Source organism: Carassius auratus, unplaced genomic scaffold (assembly GCF_003368295.1).
Source record: "Carassius auratus strain Wakin unplaced genomic scaffold, ASM336829v1 scaf_tig00214667, whole genome shotgun sequence".
In the NCBI taxonomy this organism is placed as follows: Eukaryota; Metazoa; Chordata; class Actinopteri; order Cypriniformes; family Cyprinidae; genus Carassius; species Carassius auratus.
In genome coordinates this window covers 1-19,608 of record NW_020527758.1, presented here as the reverse complement: position 1 = coordinate 19,608, position 19,608 = coordinate 1, and the positions used below count along the sequence as shown (strand labels likewise).

General features: G+C 35.4%; 3 protein-coding genes across 4 annotated transcripts; 2 read left to right on the top strand and 1 right to left on the bottom strand.

Annotated features, from left to right (window-relative positions):
* Window positions 1-964: 964 nt before the first annotated feature.
* LOC113092606 (uncharacterized) lies at window positions 965-5,923 on the bottom strand. The gene is made up of 3 exons (XM_026258270.1): window positions 5,290-5,923; window positions 5,093-5,179; window positions 965-3,779 (listed from the first exon to the last, which is right to left on the bottom strand). Exons 1-3 carry the CDS (start codon window positions 5,896-5,898, stop codon window positions 1,635-1,637), a joined length of 2,841 nt encoding a protein of 946 aa, XP_026114055.1. The 5' UTR covers window positions 5,899-5,923; the 3' UTR covers window positions 965-1,634.
* A 216-nt stretch (window positions 5,924-6,139) lies between these two features.
* Window positions 6,140-13,080, top strand: LOC113092607 (uncharacterized). 2 transcript variants are annotated; one of them, XM_026258272.1, is made up of 8 exons: window positions 6,140-6,254; window positions 7,129-7,253; window positions 8,111-8,494; window positions 8,593-8,809; window positions 8,971-9,197; window positions 9,311-9,458; window positions 10,414-10,523; window positions 10,937-13,080. In XM_026258272.1, exons 1-8 carry the CDS (start codon window positions 6,149-6,151, stop codon window positions 11,243-11,245), a joined length of 1,626 nt encoding a protein of 541 aa, XP_026114057.1. In that variant the 5' UTR covers window positions 6,140-6,148; the 3' UTR covers window positions 11,246-13,080. The 2 variants fall into 2 exon arrangements, with proteins under 2 accessions (XP_026114057.1, XP_026114056.1); XM_026258271.1 differs by having other exon boundaries at window positions 8,593-8,857.
* A 2,394-nt stretch (window positions 13,081-15,474) lies between these two features.
* Window positions 15,475-19,601, top strand: LOC113092602 (histone-lysine N-methyltransferase set-1-like; the record flags this gene model as incomplete). The annotated part of the gene is made up of 6 exons (XM_026258267.1): window positions 15,475-17,819; window positions 17,917-18,046; window positions 18,246-18,408; window positions 18,496-18,688; window positions 18,919-19,014; window positions 19,470-19,601. Coding segments are annotated over exons 1-6 (726 nt in total), but the record flags the coding sequence as incomplete, so codon positions are not given.
* Between the last annotated feature and the right edge of the window lie 7 nt (window positions 19,602-19,608).

Sequence of the window (19,608 nt, the reverse complement as noted above, 5' to 3'; positions counted from 1 at the left end):
ATCTAACTACTGGGGTGCCTCAGGGCTCAGTTCTTGGACCTCTTCTCTTCTCTGTCTACATGGCATCATTAGGTTCTGTCATTCAGAAACATGGCTTTTCATACCACTGCTATACTGATGACACTCAACTCTTCCTCTCATACCATCCTAATGATACAGTACCTACTCGTATCTCAGCTTATCTAACAGACATTTCTTGCTGGATGATGGACCATCACCTTCAACTCAACCTTGCCAAGACAGAACTGCTTGTGATTCCGGCAAACCCATCGTTTCATCACAATTTCACCATCAAGTTAGGCACATCAACCATAACTCCATCAAAAACCACTAGAAGCCTTGGAGTTATGATTGATGATCAGCTGACTTTCTTAGACCACATTGCTAAAACTGTCTGATCCTGCAGATTTGCTTTATTCAACATCAAGAAGATCATGCTGCACAACTCCTTGTTCAAGCTCTTGTTCTGTCCAGGCTGGACTATTGAAATGCTCTCTTGGCAGGTCTTCCAGCCAATTCTATCAAACCTTTACAATTAATTCAGTATGCAGCAGCAAGATTAATTTTTAATGAGCCAAAAAGAATACACGTCAAACCTCTGTTTATCAATTTGCTCTGGCTTGCAATAGCTGCTCGCATAAAATTCAAGGCATTGATGTTTGCCTACAAAACTACCACTGGCTCTGCACCCATTTACCTAAATTTGTTACTTCAGACTTGTGTGCCTCTAGAAGCTTGCGTTCTGCAAGTGAACGTAACTTGATTGTGCCATCCCAAAGAAGCACAGTCACTTTTACAGACTTTTAAATTAAATGTTCCCTCCTGGTGGAATGACCTCCCCAACTCAATCCAAGCAGCTGAGTCCTTAGCCATCTTCAAGAATCTTCTTAAAACACATCTCTTCCATCTTTATTTGACTCTCTAACTTTAACACTCACTATTCTAATTCTATTCTTTAAAAAATCTAACTACCTTTCTAATCTTTTTGTATTCACTGCAAAAACAGAAATCTAAGAAAGTAAAAAAAATCTTATTTCTAGAAAATACATCTTGTTTTTTGCCATAAAAGACCAAAATTCTTATAAAATACATTGCGTACTAGTTCATTAATCTTAATTTAAGAAAAGTAGTCTTATTCTGTCTTGATAAGTAAATTTTAACTCATTTTGAGGTAGATTTTACCAGAAACAAGTGACAGCTATAAAGTGCGAGTTTTGGTGGATGTTCAATTAGATTGTTGTGCTAATTTTAAGAATAATACCACTCCTAAAAATTCTATTTTCAAGAAAATTAAAAAAGTTCAAATCTATAAATATATTTTTCTGTTTGTGTCTGTTCATGTATTTGAAAATTAAATTAATACAAATTGCTTGTGTGAACAAAAACACTTGGTCAAAAAGTAGTTTAAATCTGATTTACTGTATTTCATTGTATGTAGAACAATCACATTTACAAAGTAACACAGATTCATTTAATCCTGGGGCTATCAAAACAATGTCGATGAACTCAACTTGTATTGAACGCAGATTATTCCAAAATATCCCAATGGCAAATTAAATAATTATTTTGTTTGAAATTGTTATACATCCAGAATAATTAAAAACGTATTCAATCTAGAACACACCTATAAATTCTCACACACTTGAGGCTTTATGTAATTCAATCACATCTCCGAGGTAATATTTCACAGGGACGTATGTAATGTCCCTGTGACTTAAAATGTAATACGGTGTGAAGTCAACAAGGTTGTCTGCATTTACTAGTTCAGTTGCCTCTGCCAGGTTGGGAACCTCAATTTTATAAGACATGTAGTCTCTGTCAAAACAGACTGTACTGTACATCTGACATTCAAAACAATACAAAGATGAATTTATGACAAATATGTTCCTCACAAGTCCAAATTCCGGTAGACTACTACCATTTGCCATACACACTACTAATGTTTTTTCACTAATGTATTTGTTTCCATTTAAAGTAATCCACTTAACAGACACTGCATGGTCTATCTGATCAACTCCAAAGTAGTCCCTTACTTTTCCTTTCAAATACGCCATGTTTTTTACTTCTGATACTGGTCCCAATACACATTCACTGCCAAAAATCGGGTGGTTGGAACGGTTTACATTCTGACAACATTCAAACATTTGGTTGTGCTTAATTAAGGACTTACAGACATTTTTGAAATTTACTTTTGAAACCCATTTTTTAAAAAAGCAATGTTTGGATTCGAACCTCATGCACATATGACGGAGCATTGGTCCCAACATTTTAATCTGGGATGGAACATGAATCAAGTAATGCTGTTTAGGTGTAATGTTGTTTTCTGAGAAAAGATCCTTAAAATGTTTAAGATGCTGTTCAATAAGTACTTTCAACTTATCAGTAGTCTCAAGGCTAATAACAGGTGAAAACAAAATTTGAACAATCTCCAGAAGCTCAAGAATGAAGGAAAAATATGCAGTACCTTTAATCACATCCAATAGAAAGGGCACTATTTTGAGTAAAACAAGCATTTGACCCGATGACTGCTTCAGTTTGTTGTCATTGGAAGCTAATGTACTGAACGCAATAGGGCTAGGCCTATCTCTAGTATCTTGTGGAGAGTATGGGAATCCAATTATATCAGCATTGAAAGCATCAAGGTCCAGTTGTCCCAAAAGAACCAATTGTTTCAGGATACACTTAATTTCCAAAGGAGCAATACCCTCAAGAATTACATGCATTATATCTTGAGGAGTTTGATGGATTAAATTAAAGGCAGGGAAATCCATTACTTTGCTCCTTCGGTTTATTCCATATGTAGTTTTAAGGCTGTTCCTGAGATATTCAGTACTGGCTTTCTCAATGTCACTACACTGTCGAATATGTCTTTCCAGTGTTCTTTGCTCAAAGTTTTCATCATTAAAAAACATTTGCATGTCTTCAAAAGAACATTCACAATGTCGGCATTTACTGTATGCAAAGCCCACACCCTCTTTAAATCCACATAACTCATGTTGAGCTAAAGTATCTCCACATACGGAAACCACTGCTCCATATATCTCATGTTCACCACATGGAAGATGAATCTTCACGCCATTATATAGCTTTACCAAGTCCTCATGCAATCTTGCCAATATGGCATCAACTCCACATTCTGAGAGTTCACTTTGCTTTGCAATAGCAAGAAGGCGGATTGAAGCTAATTTTGACCTGTACTTTGGATTAATGTTTCCCAAAGTGTAGTAAAACATGAGCAACTTATTCTTTGAAGCTTGAGACCCAAGTGGATTGCAAATTTCGATTTCATCTGAATAAAGAATTATCTGTAAAGCAGAGGGTCTAGAAGAAAATAAAGGGTGTGAAAGCATTAGTTCACCATCTATGATGTCATAAAAATATCCACTGCTGCATTTCTGAGATCCACCATTTATCATGGCAAAGATTTTTGGATGAGACATTAATTGTTCTAAACTCTTTATCAGGGGTATATAATGGAACCATTTGTTTTTTATTGCGAGGTCTCTTTGTTTTTTTCTTTTCTGACGACATACTGCTAATCCGACTGAAACCTCTTCTGCTTCCACAAAATTGAATTTTTCTTTTATGACACTGTCCTGTCTATATGATGTTGAAACTGCAGCAAATGGATCTTTAAAGGAGTCAAAGAGTCCCAAAGCTTCTCGCTGAAGTTCACTTCCTGCATGTCTGTTGAATACTGTTTGTAGCTGACTCCTCAAGCTGTTCAGTAACTGAGCTTGATACGCCTGAACCTCAGCCACAACATCATTCACACCACTCTGAAAAAAATAAAAACAAAACATTAATTAGCAGGGAAATATATGTTACAGCGTTACAAACATCACTGAATGAGAACATTGATAGATCATTAACGTGACTCAGGAACAAAGTTTTTGCCAAGATTTATAGTGACAGATACTAATTTTAGAGGTGTACTTTTGAGGTTGTGAGGTAAAATTTGGAAATATTATCATTTTTAATGGTTTTGATAGACATCTCATATGCGCAAAGCCTGCATTTATTTATCAAAAATACAGAAAAAAATATATATTTTGAAATATTACAATTTAAAACATCTGTTTTCTGTGTGAATCTGTGTTAAAGTGTAATTTATTTCTGTGATACACAGCTGTATTTTCAGCATCATTCCTCCAGTCTTCAGTGTCACATGATCTTCAGAAATCATGAAAATATGCTGATTTTATACTCTGTTATTATCGGTGTTGGAAACAGTTGCAATGCTAATATCTTGTGATAATATAAAATTTTTAAAAAATTTCCAGGATTCATTGATGAATAAAAATAGTAAAGAACAGAATGTATTCAAAATATAAATATATTCCAACAATGTCTTTACTGTTCCTTTTTTAAATTAATTTAACACAACCTTGCTAATTAAAAGTATCAATTGTTAAAAAAAAGTAAACTAAATGACTTCAAACTTTGAATGGTAGTGTACATTGTCACAAATTATTTCTATTTTAAATAAATGCTGTTCTTTTAGATTTCAGATTACAACAAAAAACACTTCACAATAAGGTTTTATTAGTTTACATTAGAGGTAACACTTTATTTTATTATTATTAATAATTAATTAATTATTATTATTATTAAGCACATATTAATGCCTTATTCTGCATGACCTTATTCTATATTCCTCATCCTACCCAATACCTAACGTTAAAAACAAACATATTAATTATTAATAAGCAGTAAATTAGGATTTTTTTTGTTTCAAAGAAAAGTCATAGTTAATAGTAAATATGTTTCCTATACTAAAGTTTTACCACATTAGTTAACTACTACAGATAACATAAATTAAGAATTAACAACAATTATACAGCATTTATTAATCTTAATTTCAACATTTACTAATACATAATTAAAATCAAATTCTGTAGTTTTTAAACTTTAGTTAATGCACTATGAACAAACAATGAATAGCTGTATTAATATTAACGGACATTAACAAAGATGAATAAATACTGTAACTAAAACCTGTATTGTCAGTTCGTGATACATTAGCTAATGTTAACGAATGAGACCGTTTGTGTTATGTATTGCAACGCAACTTCATTTTACTGATACTAACCTGTGAGAGATGATGTTTCTCTCTAGCAGTCATCACAATAGCAGTGGCATGTCTGGATAGCACATCATCACTTGATAATTCGTCATTCTAAACATGAAGAAAATAGTAAAAATATTATATACTTGAATGTATAATAATTAGGGTAAATAATAGACTATGCTATGACATAATCAACATGAACTAAGTTATTAATTTACCATGGTTTCTTGGTGGAGGCATGAGGAACTTGAGTCATCAGAAGGCCTGTTTGGAATAGGTAGAGTGGGATTCGAATCTGAAGTTTCATTTAGTAGGACATCCTGTGCTTCCAGGTTCGGATGAGACCGCAAAACGGTGTTACTGCTTAAGCCAGAGAAAACTGATTCACCAGTGTCAAAAGCATCAAAATCACCAAAATGTTCCACAGGAACAAGAAGAGAGGTTTGCAAATCCACACTATTTTCCAGTGTCTTTTCATTATCCGGACTGTCACTTGACTTCCAAGTATCCTGAGCCTCCAGCGTTCGTTCACTATATGTCCACAAGTTGTTGCTGTCCGTTTTTCTAGGTTCACCGGATGCCTCGTGTTGTGCTGATCTCTCTCTCCGATGTGATCTGCTGCTACTCACGCCGTCTAGATATTGTGAGTGTGTTCGTCTGATGTGATACCAAAAAGAGTTGTAGACTCGGTACTCTTTAGTGCACCCATCTATTCCACAAACCAGACGGAAATCTGGACTAAGACTATGTGCAGAATTTATGTGACTCAATAAAGATTTGAGAGTAAGAGCCACAAACACATAACAAATTATGCAGCGCCAAATCATTTTCTCCGGTAAAATCAAAGCAAGCTTTTGTAGCGACCTCAAATAAAACAGAAGAGATGTTGAGTTTAAAACTAATGTCAAATGTATCTTTCAACGGTAACCAATTAACTACGTTAAAGCCTTAATAACTACTGTAACGTTCTTAACGTGCCAAATTAAAAACGTACAACACAGGAAATAAGAAAAACGCGCGAGCGTGCATGCGCAACAGTGCGTCGATCCTGTGACGTGTTAACGTTTTGAAATACGCATGCGCAATCAGCGCGCAAAAGTGCAGCAAGGAAACGAATGCACTTCCTCCCGCCAGTTTCTCACGATGGACGGACTCGATGAAGTTGCGATTTGTACTCTAAAAGGTTAGTAATTTATACTTTTTTTTTTGAAAATCAGTTAATTCTATTGGCCATTCTGTGTATTTGAAGTTGAATTGTAATCTAAAATTATTCCTACCAGAAACAGCCCTCCTGTAACTGAATAAAGCTGATCATTCAGTCTTTTTCTTGAGATGTTCAGTAACTTAACGTAACGTTACATCTTTTGTCTGAAATTTCAGCCTGTCCCGTTTTGCTTTCCATCTTTTTAGTTGTACTAGTTAGTACAAGTTAAATAATACTTAATTTATTAAAAGCGGCTTATATCCAAATATGACCTCGATTTGTTTTGTGACGTCACCCTGAGGCAAATTCAATTAAACTATCACTTCTGTTGTTTTATCGTTAACACTTTATAATAAATTTGTATTCAGTGACAATAGTCAGCTGTTTTACAACATTTGTTTTGCAGCACTTATTGATCCTTGTGTTACATGGACAAATATATATATATATATATATATATTTTAAATGTGCATACCACAACATTAGTTATTTCATAATGAACATACAATGAACATTTGTACAACCATATACCAATAGTTTTAAATGCTCTAAAACTGTTTATTGCTTTTTCATAATACCTAATGCATTTACTGATGCTGACAAAAATAACCTTTTTGTCAAGTGTTAAGAATATTTTATCATTATTGCCTGTTTATTTCACTTCATTAAGCCATTTCATAGATTTAATATTTCTGCCATGTTAGGACCATGTTATAAAACAAAAATGTCTATATTTCTCTTATTAAATAGCTATAATCAAGTGAATGCATTTTCACAATATCTGAAAAAGTTATGTATACAATGTATAATGCACCTGAGCTATGCTAACTAACATATTTACATGTGTTCTAAGCTGCTAACATTGGGGAAGACATTTTACCAACTCTCACACGGGATGATATACGAGATCTCTTTCCTGGTCCTGAGCACTTCCTGCGACGCAAAGCCATTTGGCTTATTGTTCATAAGGAAGAACAGGTATTTTTACTTAAACCCTTAACTGTCACGCCATTTTTGAGATTAGACATGAATCCAATCCAAACCTAAATGTTTAAAAGTATGAAAAGTATGAAAAACTTATAAAAGTTTAAATTTACTGTAAATCAAATGTACTGTACTAAGCATTTATTTTATATTAAATGCATATTTTATCAAATATATTTTACTCTAAAATTGCTATCAAATGAAAGCAATATGTCTATCCAAGTTGCAGTTGAAGTTGATGTAAAAAAAAAGCCCCTGGATGTCACAGACATTGTTAATTTTTTTTTTTTTTTTTTTTTAACTATTGATACATTTTACTATTATTTTTATATGACTATTACAAATTTATAAATGTCTGTCCAAATATCAAAACAGTTGGCAAATATTGAACCGTGAGACTCAGACTTTTCCAACATTATTTGTTTTTTCAAGATTTGACTATAAAGTAGCTAAACTAAATATTGTAATTTGTAACATGACATCACCTGCTAGGGTAGGAGCTCACTAAAAGAAATGAAAGTACCATTTCCATGGTAACACCACATCGATTTAAAAAGGTTTTCATAGGTCGGACCTAATTGTGGTGTTGATTAATAAAATATGTGATATGAAAAAAGGCAATATATAAGAAGAGTGTCAAGTGTCCCATCAGTGGGATAGTGACAGTTAAGGTTAAAATATTTGTGTTTTGGATGTTTTTTACCGGTTATCGGTAATTACATTTTCAGCACAGAGGATTTATATGTAAATTGGTGTGGTTAAAGATGAACACTTATACATTCAAGTGTGACCCTCTGGAATAAAATAAGTTACTTTTCTTATTTGATTAATGTATACATTTTGTATTTTAGGAGCACACCATTCCTGTTGAACCCCAAGGTTCATCAGCTGATGATGAACATAATGGAAGTCCAAAAAGAGATGACCCCAGCACTTCAAAGTTTTTGAAGTTACCCAGCCCAGAATACGTTCTCTTCACTGATAGTGAACTACAACATGTGAGACGTGCATACTTCGAGCAGCAACGTCTTGGAAAAGAGGGTGAAGTCACCTTATCAAAGGAGCTCTTCTGCCGACTCATCCGAAATACCATGACAAATATGATATCTATTGCAAGAGCCTCTTCAGATGACTACAAATATCCCACTAAACATGAAGTTATTGCCATGGCAAAGCGGTTAGTGGAATACTACCCTATGATAAAAGATAAGTCAACTGGATCAAGTCATGAGTGGGTGAGAGACTTCATTTGCTTGAATATTTATAGTAAAAACATGTTTTCCTGCTAACATTGTTTCAAAACTATTCATTGATGCTTCCTTCTTTTTTACAGGACACTGTTGCCAAAAAGCTCTTGAAGCGACTTTCAAATATCCGAAGTCCTGTGAAGGCCAAACACCCTCCATCCAAGAGAGTACGTCTGAATGAAGTACCATCTGCTGCAGTGGCAAGTGACTATGATGCTGATTCCAGTGCATCAACAGTTCATCTGTCACCACCTTCAAGATCAAGCACCCCACAGCAAGAAAATGACAGCATTGATGAAGCATGTATGTACATTACCATTTACAAGAAAATTCACAAGTATAGTATTTGCAGTAAGTAATAACATAATATTTGGTAATATATGTAATCCTAATTCTGCCTTATTTATTTTTATGTGGCATGGCATACATTCTTGTTCTAATTATATTGAATGCCTGAATTATAGCCGACGGTCCAGACAACAGCCTTGACAGCCAGAAAACACAGGCACGACATTACAGGACTCTACAAGAAATGTACAAAGCAAAGAAGCCAAACAAAGCTGCTGTAACTCATCTATTAGACCTGGAGTTCCAGTCCAGAAGAAATTTCATTGACTCAAATGCTTTGAAGGAGCAAGACCGACCCACAAAAATTTTACAGGCATACCCGTGCTTCAAAGAACTGGACCATGTGGGTATACACATTGAAACATACTTTAGACTCAGTGACAAATGTCCCATATCATCTGCCTAACTGCAGACATACAGATTAATGATTTTTATAACTTTCAATATTTCTCTCAGGTAATGGATGAACTGCGGAGAGTCATTGAGCCAAACAATAGCCAATACACTTCTGAGGTGAAAGGCAGGTGGGAGAACTTCTACTCCAAGGTTCAGTTTTATGGCGTCATGAAGAAAGTCATGAAGCCTCCAAGGACATTAAATGGAGGTAAAGATGTATTTCATTGATTGACCTACCTGATTTCAGTAATAATTTATAAGTATACAGTAATAAAGTACTTACCATTATAGTACTTACTGGTTTATATTTAATTCATAGTTATTATATTGTAGTATCTACATTGGTAATACATTAATAGGCTATATGCAATTAGTCTTCATTCATTTTCAGTGGAATTAACAGTTATTGTTGTTTAATTAGCTCATAAGTAATAACTTAGTTAATATTTATTATGATTTGTTTACAACTTAAAGGGTTAGTTCACCCAAAAACAAAAAAAGGTGTAATCTATCACTCCCCCTCATGTTGTTGTACACCCATAAGACCTTCATCTTCAGAACACAAATTTAAGATATTTTTGATGAAATATGATGGCTCAGAGAGGCCTCTATTGCCAGCTGTAATGACACTGCACCTCTCAAGATTCAGAAACAGTTCATGTGACTACAGGGGTTAAACTTTTTATACTTTTTATAACCTCTTGAGATCCATAAAGGTACTAAAGACATATTTAAAACAGCTCAAGTGAGTTCAGTGATTCAACTTTAATGTTGTAAAGTGGACAGCCATTTGATAACAGATCATTCTAAATTGTAATGTTGACATGCATTCTCTGTAAATCTGTTTTAAAACTATGTATTGTGAAAAGCGCTATATAAATGAATGTGAGTTGAACTGAATTAATCTATTTATTCCTAGTTAATTAACAATTCCTTTACTACGAGCTAATTAAACAATAATAACTAATTGTTGTGACAGTGTACTCACTATTTGTATATTAATATATGTATATTAACTACGAATTAACTATAAACGAATAGTTTGTTAATGATTTTGATGTACTTTATTCTTGTATGCTTTATAATAAAGTGTTAACCTAATTCCTAAGTGCATATCAATATCGATTTCCTCTCTTGTTTTTTTTTTTTTCTTGTTTTTTTAGTTGAACATGCCATTGCAGTTTTTACTGCCCTGCCACTGCTCTTCCCATCTGGCTCTGCAGCACCCAAGAAACTGGTCCCAATCAGTGAGGCTCTTTTCCACGTCCTCACGGTAAGTTTAACTTCAGTAGTGATAACTTAGCAGGTGCCTAAGATGCCTACACTGTCAATAAAATACTTGGTAAAAAAAAAAACGTCCTAATTGGGCTACTCAAAAAACTGGCCATGAAACAAATAATAATAATAATAATAAAAAAATTACCTTGACCCCGCCTTTGGTAGAAAAAATACCCATAATAACCAGTCATTTAGAAGGGTGTAAATGCTGTTAAGTGTAATTGAGCTTTATTTATATGTTTTATATTAGATGCATTTTTACCCGGGAAGAGCTTCAAACTTGAAAAAGATGTTTCCTTTTCCTCATTAACCGTGTCCACCCAACAACATATGAAACACAAACATTACTTACTTTGCTTTTTTTTGCTGTGTTTGTAGTCTAAATTCTGTATTTATTTGGTTTTCTAGCCCTCTGAGGATCCTGATACCTACATCCACCGGCGTGTGCTTTCTAGTCCTGTCTTGCTGATTGGTGAGCAGAACTGCATTGTGGTTGTAGGTACAACTCCAGTTGTAACTTTTGAGAAAGATTTGCTCTACGAGGGACCTCTCTACCTCCTGGCCTATTACTATGCATTTCACCTGACATATCCCAAGTGTATTGCCACACTCTTGTCTGTGTTACAAACACAAGTACTTGGAGATGTCATCCACGAGCAGGATGCAACCTCCTCGTACAAGAAGGCCATTCATGAATGGAAAATGTTTGTTGAGTAATTTCTTTTCTAACATGTTGTATGGCTAAGGCAGTGAGAGCCGCAGGTTTTTTTATTTTTAGTTTTTTATTTGTTTTGCACTTTAATTGTGCTATTTTTTAGTTTCTCCCAGTTTTCAGTACTGTTTATTGAATTTGCCATAAATGCAATACATTCATTGAGTAATTGCTGTTTGAGGTTATAGTGAATGCAGGTTATAGACTGATGCTATCTCTTTGTGCAGAACATTTGCTGTTGATGTGTGTGTGTGTGTGTGTGTGTGTGTGTGTGTGTGTGTGTGTGTGTGTGCGCGTTTACATTTGTGACATATCAGGACAAAATTATGAATACACACCAACAAAGTCAGGACATGGGTAGATGTCAGGACGAAAATCAATGTCCTCATTTTTCTGAGCATACTACAGTGTTCTACAGCCTCAAATATATAGCTGGAGCAAAAATCTCTGTAGGCCAAAATTGTCACAATTTTTTGAAATCATCTGTGTAAGTGTGTATCACATTTTTGCTCACTCACTGATACGCCAACTATGGGACGTGTGAGGTACTGCGCTAAACGTTTACACACACCGGAAGTGACATCAACATTTCACCTAATAAAAAATCAGTTAGGAAATCGAAATACCTCACTATCTTGCCAGTGGTTGAATATAAATATATAGTGCGTCTGCCAGCACTAACACCAGAGTAACACAGTAAACAGTTCTAAAGAAATACAATTATCTGACTTGATATTTGGATGAATGTTGTTACAAGCTAGCTCACGTTAGCAGACTTTTGCTAGCTCAAGAGTCTCTACACAAGCTGGCTAAATGCATAGCTAACCACATCCACTGAGCCAGTTATGTATCGGGGTGGGCGATCTGGCGATTTTATATCATGAACGATCTTGAAGACGTCCACAATCTACTTTTCAAGCGAATAGTAGAAATCGCGATCTTTTTTGTCCTCGTAATAGCGGGACTTTTATTTTGAAGGTGCGGAGACCGCCTGATCACACAGCTCACAGCCTTTGTGTTTAATAGTGTACGGTCTCTGTTTAATAGTCAAATCATATACATTATTAGATAAATCTGTCAACATTTAATTTCACATACCTTGCAGATATAATCGAAAGCAGCTGTCAGATATTCTGAAGTGTGCATTAGTAGCCTGTATGAAGGTGATTACTGTGAGTGACGTACAGTCCGAGTGAATTAGTTCAGCTTCCCTAAACACGATCCACAAACTCAACCCTTGATCTAAACTAAGCGCTATATTCATTGTGTGCTGAATCTAAATCTAGTCTTGCCTCGTCTGTATTCGAAAAAAAAAAACGTGTTTCCCAGTGCTTACAAACTTACTGAATGTCCTAGTTGGCTTTTATTCGATTATAATTTTTTAAAAACAATTTCTTTATATGTGAAAAATACTATATTATTAATATTATGGATGCAGAATCAAAAAGTTAGAAAGTATATATATACACACACACACACACACAGTGGCTTGCAAATGTATTCAAAATGTACCCCCTTGATGTTTCCACGTTATGTTCCTGCCTTATGTAAAACTGCTTTAAATTACTTTTTTCCATATCAATCTTTTTTTAAAAAAACATAGTTAAGTACATAAAAACATAAATAGACTAAATACAAAACCGATTCCAAAAAAGTTGGGACACTGTACAAATTGTAGTAAAAAAGGATGGAATAATTGACAAATCTCAAACTTAAGAATATAGATAACATATCAAATGATGAAAGTGAGACATTTTGAAATGTCATGCCAAATATTGGCTCATTTTGGAATTCATGAGAGCTACACATTCCAAAAAAGTTGGGACAACATATGCTCCCATCCAGACGTCGTCTCTTTAAGGAAGGACCTTGCATTTTCCAACATGACAATGCCAGACCACATACTGCATCAATTACAACATAATGGCTGCGTAGAAGAAGGATCCGGGTACTGAAATGACCAGCTTGCAGTCCAGATCTTTCACCTATAGAAAACATTTAGTGCATCATAAAGAGGAAGATGCGACAAAGAAGACCTAAGACTAGAAGCCTGTATTAGACAAGAATGGGACACATTCCTATTCCTAAACTTGAGCAACTTGTCTCCTCAGTCCCCAGACGTTTGCAGACTGTTATAAAAAGAAGAGGGGATGCCACACAGTGTAAACATGGCCTTGTCCCAACTTTTTTGAGACGTGTTGATGCCATGAAATTTAAAATCTTTTCCCCTTAAAATTATACATTTTCTCAGTTTAAACATTTTATATGTCATATATGTTGTATTCTGAATAAAATATTGAAATTTGAAACTTCACATCATTGCATTCTGTTTTTATTCACAATTTGTACAGTATCCCAACTTTTTTGGAATTGAAATTTTGTGGTTTGTTTTTAGCTGGAACACTTTTACAGCCTCAAGTCTTTTTTTATTAAATGCAACAAGCTTTTCTCATCATCATTTGGCAGTTATCTGTTATTCTTCACCTCTCAAGCTCTGTCAGGTTGGATGAGGGCAGATGCAGATTTTCAGGTTTCTCCAGAAATGTTTGATTGGGATTAATCCCAGGCTCTGGCTGGCTACTCAAGCACATTCACAGAGTTGTCTATAAGTGAACGATCTGTCAAGTCTGAGCTTCTGGATTCTCTGGACTAGGCTTTCATTAAGGCTATCTCTATACAGTATTGTTCAAAATAATAGCAGTACAATGTGACTAACCAGAATAATCAAGGTTTTTCGTATATTTTTTTTATTGCTACGTGGCAAACAAGTTACCAGTAGGTTCAGTAGATTGTCAGAAAACAAATGAGACCCAGCATTCATGATATGCACGCTCTTAAGGCTGTGCAATTGGGCAATTAGTTGAATTAGTTGAAAGGGGTGTGTTCAAAAAAATAGCAGTGTGGCATTCAATCACTGAGGTCATCAATTTTGTGAAGAAACAGGTGTGAATCAGGTGGCCCCTATTTAAGGATGAAGCCAACACTTGTTGAACATGCATTTGAAAGCTGAGGAAAATGGGTCGTTCAAGCCTTTGTCAGAAGAACAGCGTACTTTGATTAAAAAGTTGATTAGAGAGGGGAAAACCTATAAAGAGGTGCAAAAAATGATAGGCTGTTCAGCTAAAATGATCTCCAATGCCTTAAAATGGAGAGCAAAACCAGAGAGACGTGGAAGAAAACGGAAGACAACCATCAAAATGGATAGAAGAATAACCAGAATGGCAAAGGCTCAGCCAATGATCACCTCCAGGATGATCAAAGACAGTCTGGAGTTACCTGTAAGTACTGTGACAGTTAGAAGACGTCTGTGTGAAGCTAATCTATTTTCAAGAATCCCCCGCAAAGTCCCTCTGTTAAAAAAAAGGCATGTGCAGAAGAGGTTACAATTTGCCAAAGAACACATCAACTGGCCTAAAGAGAAATGGAGGAACATTTTGTGGACTGATGAGAGTAAAATTGTTCTTTTTGGGTCCAAGGGCCACAGGCAGTTTGTGAGACGACCCCCAAACTCTGAATTCAAGCCACAGTACACAGTGAAGACAGTGAAGCATGGAGGTGCAAGCATCATGATATGGGCATGTTTCTCCTACTATGGTGTTGGGCCTATTTATCACATACCAGGGATCATGGATCAGTTTGCATATGTTAAAATACTTGAAGAGGTCATGTTGCCCTATGCTGAAGAGGACATGCCCTTGAAATGGTTGTTTCAACAAGACAATGACCCAAAACACACTAGTAAACGGGCAAAGTCTTGGTTCCAAACCAACAAAATTAATGTTATGGAGTGGCCAGCCCAATCTCCAGACCTTAATCCAATTGAGAACTTGTGGGGTGATATCAAAAATGCTGTTTCTGAAGCAAAACCAAGAAATGTGAATGAATTGTGGAATGTTGTTAAAGAATCATGGAGTGGAATAACAGCTGAGAGGTGCCACAAGTTGGTTGACTCCATGCCACACAGATGTCAAGCAGTTTTAAAAAACTGTGGTCATACAACTAAATATTAGTTTAGTGATTCACAGGATTGCTAAATCCCAGAAAAAAAAAATTTTGTACAAAATAGTTTTGAGTTTGTACAGTCAAAGGTAGACACTGCTATTTTTTTGAACACACCCCTTTCAACTAATTGCCCAATTGCACAGCCTTAAGAGCGTGCATATCATGAATGCTGGGTCTTGTTTGTTTTCTGACAATCTACTGAACCTACTGGTAACTTGTTTGCCACGTAGCAATAAAAAATATACTAAAAACCTTGATTATTCTGGTTAGTCACATTGTACTGCTATTATTTTGAACAATACTGTATATTTTGCTGCACTGAGTGTTTCAACTACTCTGACGAGTCCTTCAGTCCCTGCTGCTGAAAAACAGCCCAAAACACAAGTCTGCTACCAGCACACTTTACTCTGTTGAGATACTGCAGGTGATGAGCAGAGCTGGTTTCCTTCAAACAAGACACTTAGAATCTGTAGGGTGTTCTTCTGAAACATACCACTATCTCCCTGGTCTTCACTTAGCAAGTTTGAACCTGCTACCTATTGATCTGAAATTTAATAATCGTACAGTGAATTATACCTTATTCCATTAGCCAGACATAATGTTTAGACTGTAGCTGAAGATCAACGGAAGATGAGTTGAGTATAATACAGATCTTCTTTTCAGCCCTGACCTGGCCCTCCGATGATGTCCACATACTTTTAAAATAATCTACTTTTAAAAGTAAAAAACTTTTTACTTCAGTGATATGCTTACAGGTTATACATGCTTACTTAACGATAAGCCTCTGCACCATACTTGCCCCACAAACAGGCCTTGAAGGAGTAGTTCACTTTAAAATGAAGATTAGCCCATTATTTACTCTCCCTCAAGTCATCCAAGGTGTATGTGACTTTCTTGTTGATTGCAATTCACTCCCATTATAAAGCTCAGAAACATCATGGTGTTAATTAATATAACTCTTAATGTATTGGTCTGGAAGAAGAAAGTCACATACACCTAGGATGACTTGAGGGAGAGTAAATAATGGGCTAATCTTCATTTTAAAGTGAACTAATTATTTAATAGGCCTTTAAGCTACATGAAGTATAAAGTGATAGTAACTACTCAATTAGATCAGTTATAGTGCTAGGAGTACTAGCCCATGCACACGTGTAGAATACATATTTGATCAACAGTCATGAATTAATTAAATGTATTAATATTATTATAAGGCATTTCTGGTAATTAAAAGTCCATTAATTGGAGAAAACATTGATATTAAAGCACATGGTTGCCGACACAGTTTTAGAGTTTTTTATTTTATTTTGTAATGCTGGTGAATAATTATACAAATTGCAGTGAAGTTTGCTGTTCTAGACTCACATGGAGTATGGGTTGGGGAAAAAACTGACGGGAACGTTTTTAATATATTTTATAAGGAAAAATAATTTCATTTGTGAAAAAGTTGAGTGACGTAATTTAACCCGGGAAAACATTTTTTTGGCGGGAGCCGTGACGAGTTGAGTTCGTCATTCGCGCGAGGAGACAGATCGTCAGAGAGGTAAGTTCACTAGCTTGTTTTATAAACTCTTATCTTTTCAAATTGTGAAACTTTGACCAAATAAACAAATGATTGATAGCTACCTAGATATACAGACCAGCAAATGACTACATCTGGTGCTCGCCTATAGTATGAAGACGACGAGTAACGAACGTTATTTAGGTGAGCTAAATTAGCGTTAGACCGAAGCCAATCGTTAGGCCTGTCATAAACAATATTATTGTCATTTTAAGACAATTTTGTGCCACTTAGTATTTAATCATAATATAAAAGCATAATAATAAAATTAGGCATAACGTTATACACTTTAAAAAGACAACAACTATTTAATTATTTTGATAAGTGGTGTCAAAAAAACACTGAATGAAAAAAAAAACTTAAATAAAGAGTAAATAATCATTGTAAAATAATAATACTAATAAAAAAGCGCAAAGTACGTTACAAGTAGAGAAGAGAAAAGGTGCACACTATTGCTGAGTTAAGTTAGCGGGCAGATGTGTGTCTGAACGAGCCTCAGCGAGACTGATCTGATAATAAAACAGGTTTTTTATGTGCACCATTTTGCGCTGTGACGTATTAACTTGCTCAAGAACAGTGGATTGCGGCTTTGAAATCGAGCGCATTTAGATTTGTTCTGTAACGTTAGTTGTCATGAAAACACGATGGCGTGTTCTTCAGCTTCTGTAGGGCGCTGTGTGTTTGAAGGAGAACACAACACCACAGCGCGATCTGCGAGATGTGCTGCCACTCATTATCATATAAACATACTGGGCGAAGGATTGCGTCACCAGACGGTTTTGAGGTCATGTAGATATTGTGAGTTATGTCGATATATTATTGATTATTGCGACAGGCCTAATGCTCGCTAGTTGCAGATAATTTGAGAAAAATCGATTCTCAAAAATGTCGACAGAACAACCGCATGCCTTTTTCAACATTTATAACCCTACTAAATTTTGATTAATATGTATTCTTTAGTCAATTTTTTATTTGAGAAATACATGTTTCGTGTGTAATTAGCAAGCATGATCAAGTTGGTAAGTGAGTGTAAAGCTGACTGGAAAGTAATGCAATCAAGATTGAAATATTAGTGACTGAGTTTTTGATAATTTGCTTTCTAACTATCCTTTCCAGAATTTAAATGTATTACTGCATGTCATGTCTAAACGGAAGCGATTTAGTCCTGTGGAGGATGCCACTGCACACATTCTGTCTGGCAAAGACAAACCATGCCTTGAGGAGAGATTCATTAACTCTCATAAAGGTTAGTAACCGTATTTCAGTGCTTCTTCAATCAGAGCAGCTTTTCACATAAATTTAAACTGAACCGATTATGGAAGTTTGCATGTCCTGTAATTAATGTGTGCATGCCCTTTAAAGGCTAGGTCAATTGAATAAAGAACAACTTAATTTCTACAGAGACACTTAATATTCAAGACGTGCCATCTCTGTCTTTATCATAGGTAGAGGTGTGTTTGCTAGCATGTCCATTGACAAAGGATGCTTCATTCTTGAATACCGTGGAGAGTTACTTTCCCAAGAGGAGAGCCAAACAAGACAGAATAGATACAATGAAACAGAAAATACCTTCTTGTTTGAGTTTGATTGGAATGGAAGGCAATGGTGGTAGGTTTTGGGAACCATTTTTTCAGACTATTTTTGACTTATTGGAAACAAATTTCATGTTTTTTTTTTTTCTCTCTCCCATTTTAGCATTGATGCCTCAAAAGAAGATGGTTCACTTGGGAGACTAGTGAACGATAATAACAAGACTCCTAACTGTAAAGTGAAAAAAATTAGTGTTGAAGGTAAACCACATCTGTGTTTGTTTTCGGTTAAGGCCATAGCTTCAGGAGAAGAATTAACATACAACTATGGAGATTCAGACTGGCCATGGCGTACTCAGGTAATCAGGTCTCTATTTAGTTTGTGTTGGTATTGTGGAGTTATGTGTTAATTGACATTCTGCGTTTTATTACCTGATGAACAGGACAGAACAACGTAAACAATCTCTGGACTGTCTATTAAATAAAAATAATGCAGTATTGACACAGCATTGCACAGTGCAGTCATACACACTTTTTTTTTTTGTTCAAAATGGCCTTCAAATGTTCAGAGCATGTTCTCTCTTTACAGTTGAACCAAGCAGTCCCTCACAATGAGGAGAACATACCATCAGAAGACAGTACACATTTTCCTGACAAAATAAACTGTCCCAAGCCAGCTGAACAGGTATTTTTGGTTTAAGTCCAGCTCTTCATCTTCTGATAAGGTGCCATGGGCATATTGATCCATTTAGATCCACAGTAGAATTCAAATCTAATCTATTTTAGTATTGATTAATAGACCTATTTTTAACATAATGATGTCCTCATTTTTAAACTGTGACGTTGTTTGAGGATTCCATGAGTGTGTGATGAGAGTCTGTCCACTGTACTGACATTGATGTGTTGTGAAACTTGCCGTGTGTGTGTGTGGATGTCCTGATGTTTCTCCAGTGTGAAATATATATAGTGTGTTTGTCTTAATTATGGATGATTGGTGTGGAATCAGATGGAATGTGTTTTGTATGCTTTCGCACGTTACAGCGATGACTGTAACGAGAGTTACAGATCCATTTGCTGTTGAATATCTTTGTAATTGCTTGTTTCTGCCTTGATCTAATGTGTATGTTCTTATTGAATCAGATTGGGAGTTATTTGTCTGAACCCAGGCCTTCAAATAGTGGTCAATCCACCGACCACAACAGTGACCATTCATCCACAGCCTCTGACATGATGGAGAACCATTCTCAGGTTAGATCTCTTGCACTAACCCCTGTCACAT

Excerpts from the sequence above, each read along its gene's own strand:
- LOC113092607 (XM_026258271.1), top strand. The coding sequence starts at position 6,149 with ATGCGCAATCAGCGCGCAAAAGTGCAGCAAGGAAACGAATGCACTTCC. Across the intron at positions 8,495-8,592 it reads CTGGATCAAGTCATGAGTGG|GACACTGTTGCCAAAAAGCT; the intron begins GTGAGAGACTTC and ends TCTTTTTTACAG. Across the intron at positions 9,198-9,310 it reads GCTTCAAAGAACTGGACCAT|GTAATGGATGAACTGCGGAG; the intron begins GTGGGTATACAC and ends TATTTCTCTCAG.
- LOC113092606 (XM_026258270.1), bottom strand. The coding sequence starts at position 5,898 with ATGATTTGGCGCTGCATAATTTGTTATGTGTTTGTGGCTCTTACTCTC. Across the intron at positions 5,180-5,289 it reads GCCTCCACCAAGAAACCATG|AATGACGAATTATCAAGTGA; the intron begins GTAAATTAATAA and ends CTTCATGTTTAG. Across the intron at positions 3,780-5,092 it reads AGAAACATCATCTCTCACAG|AGTGGTGTGAATGATGTTGT; the intron begins GTTAGTATCAGT and ends TATTTTTTTCAG.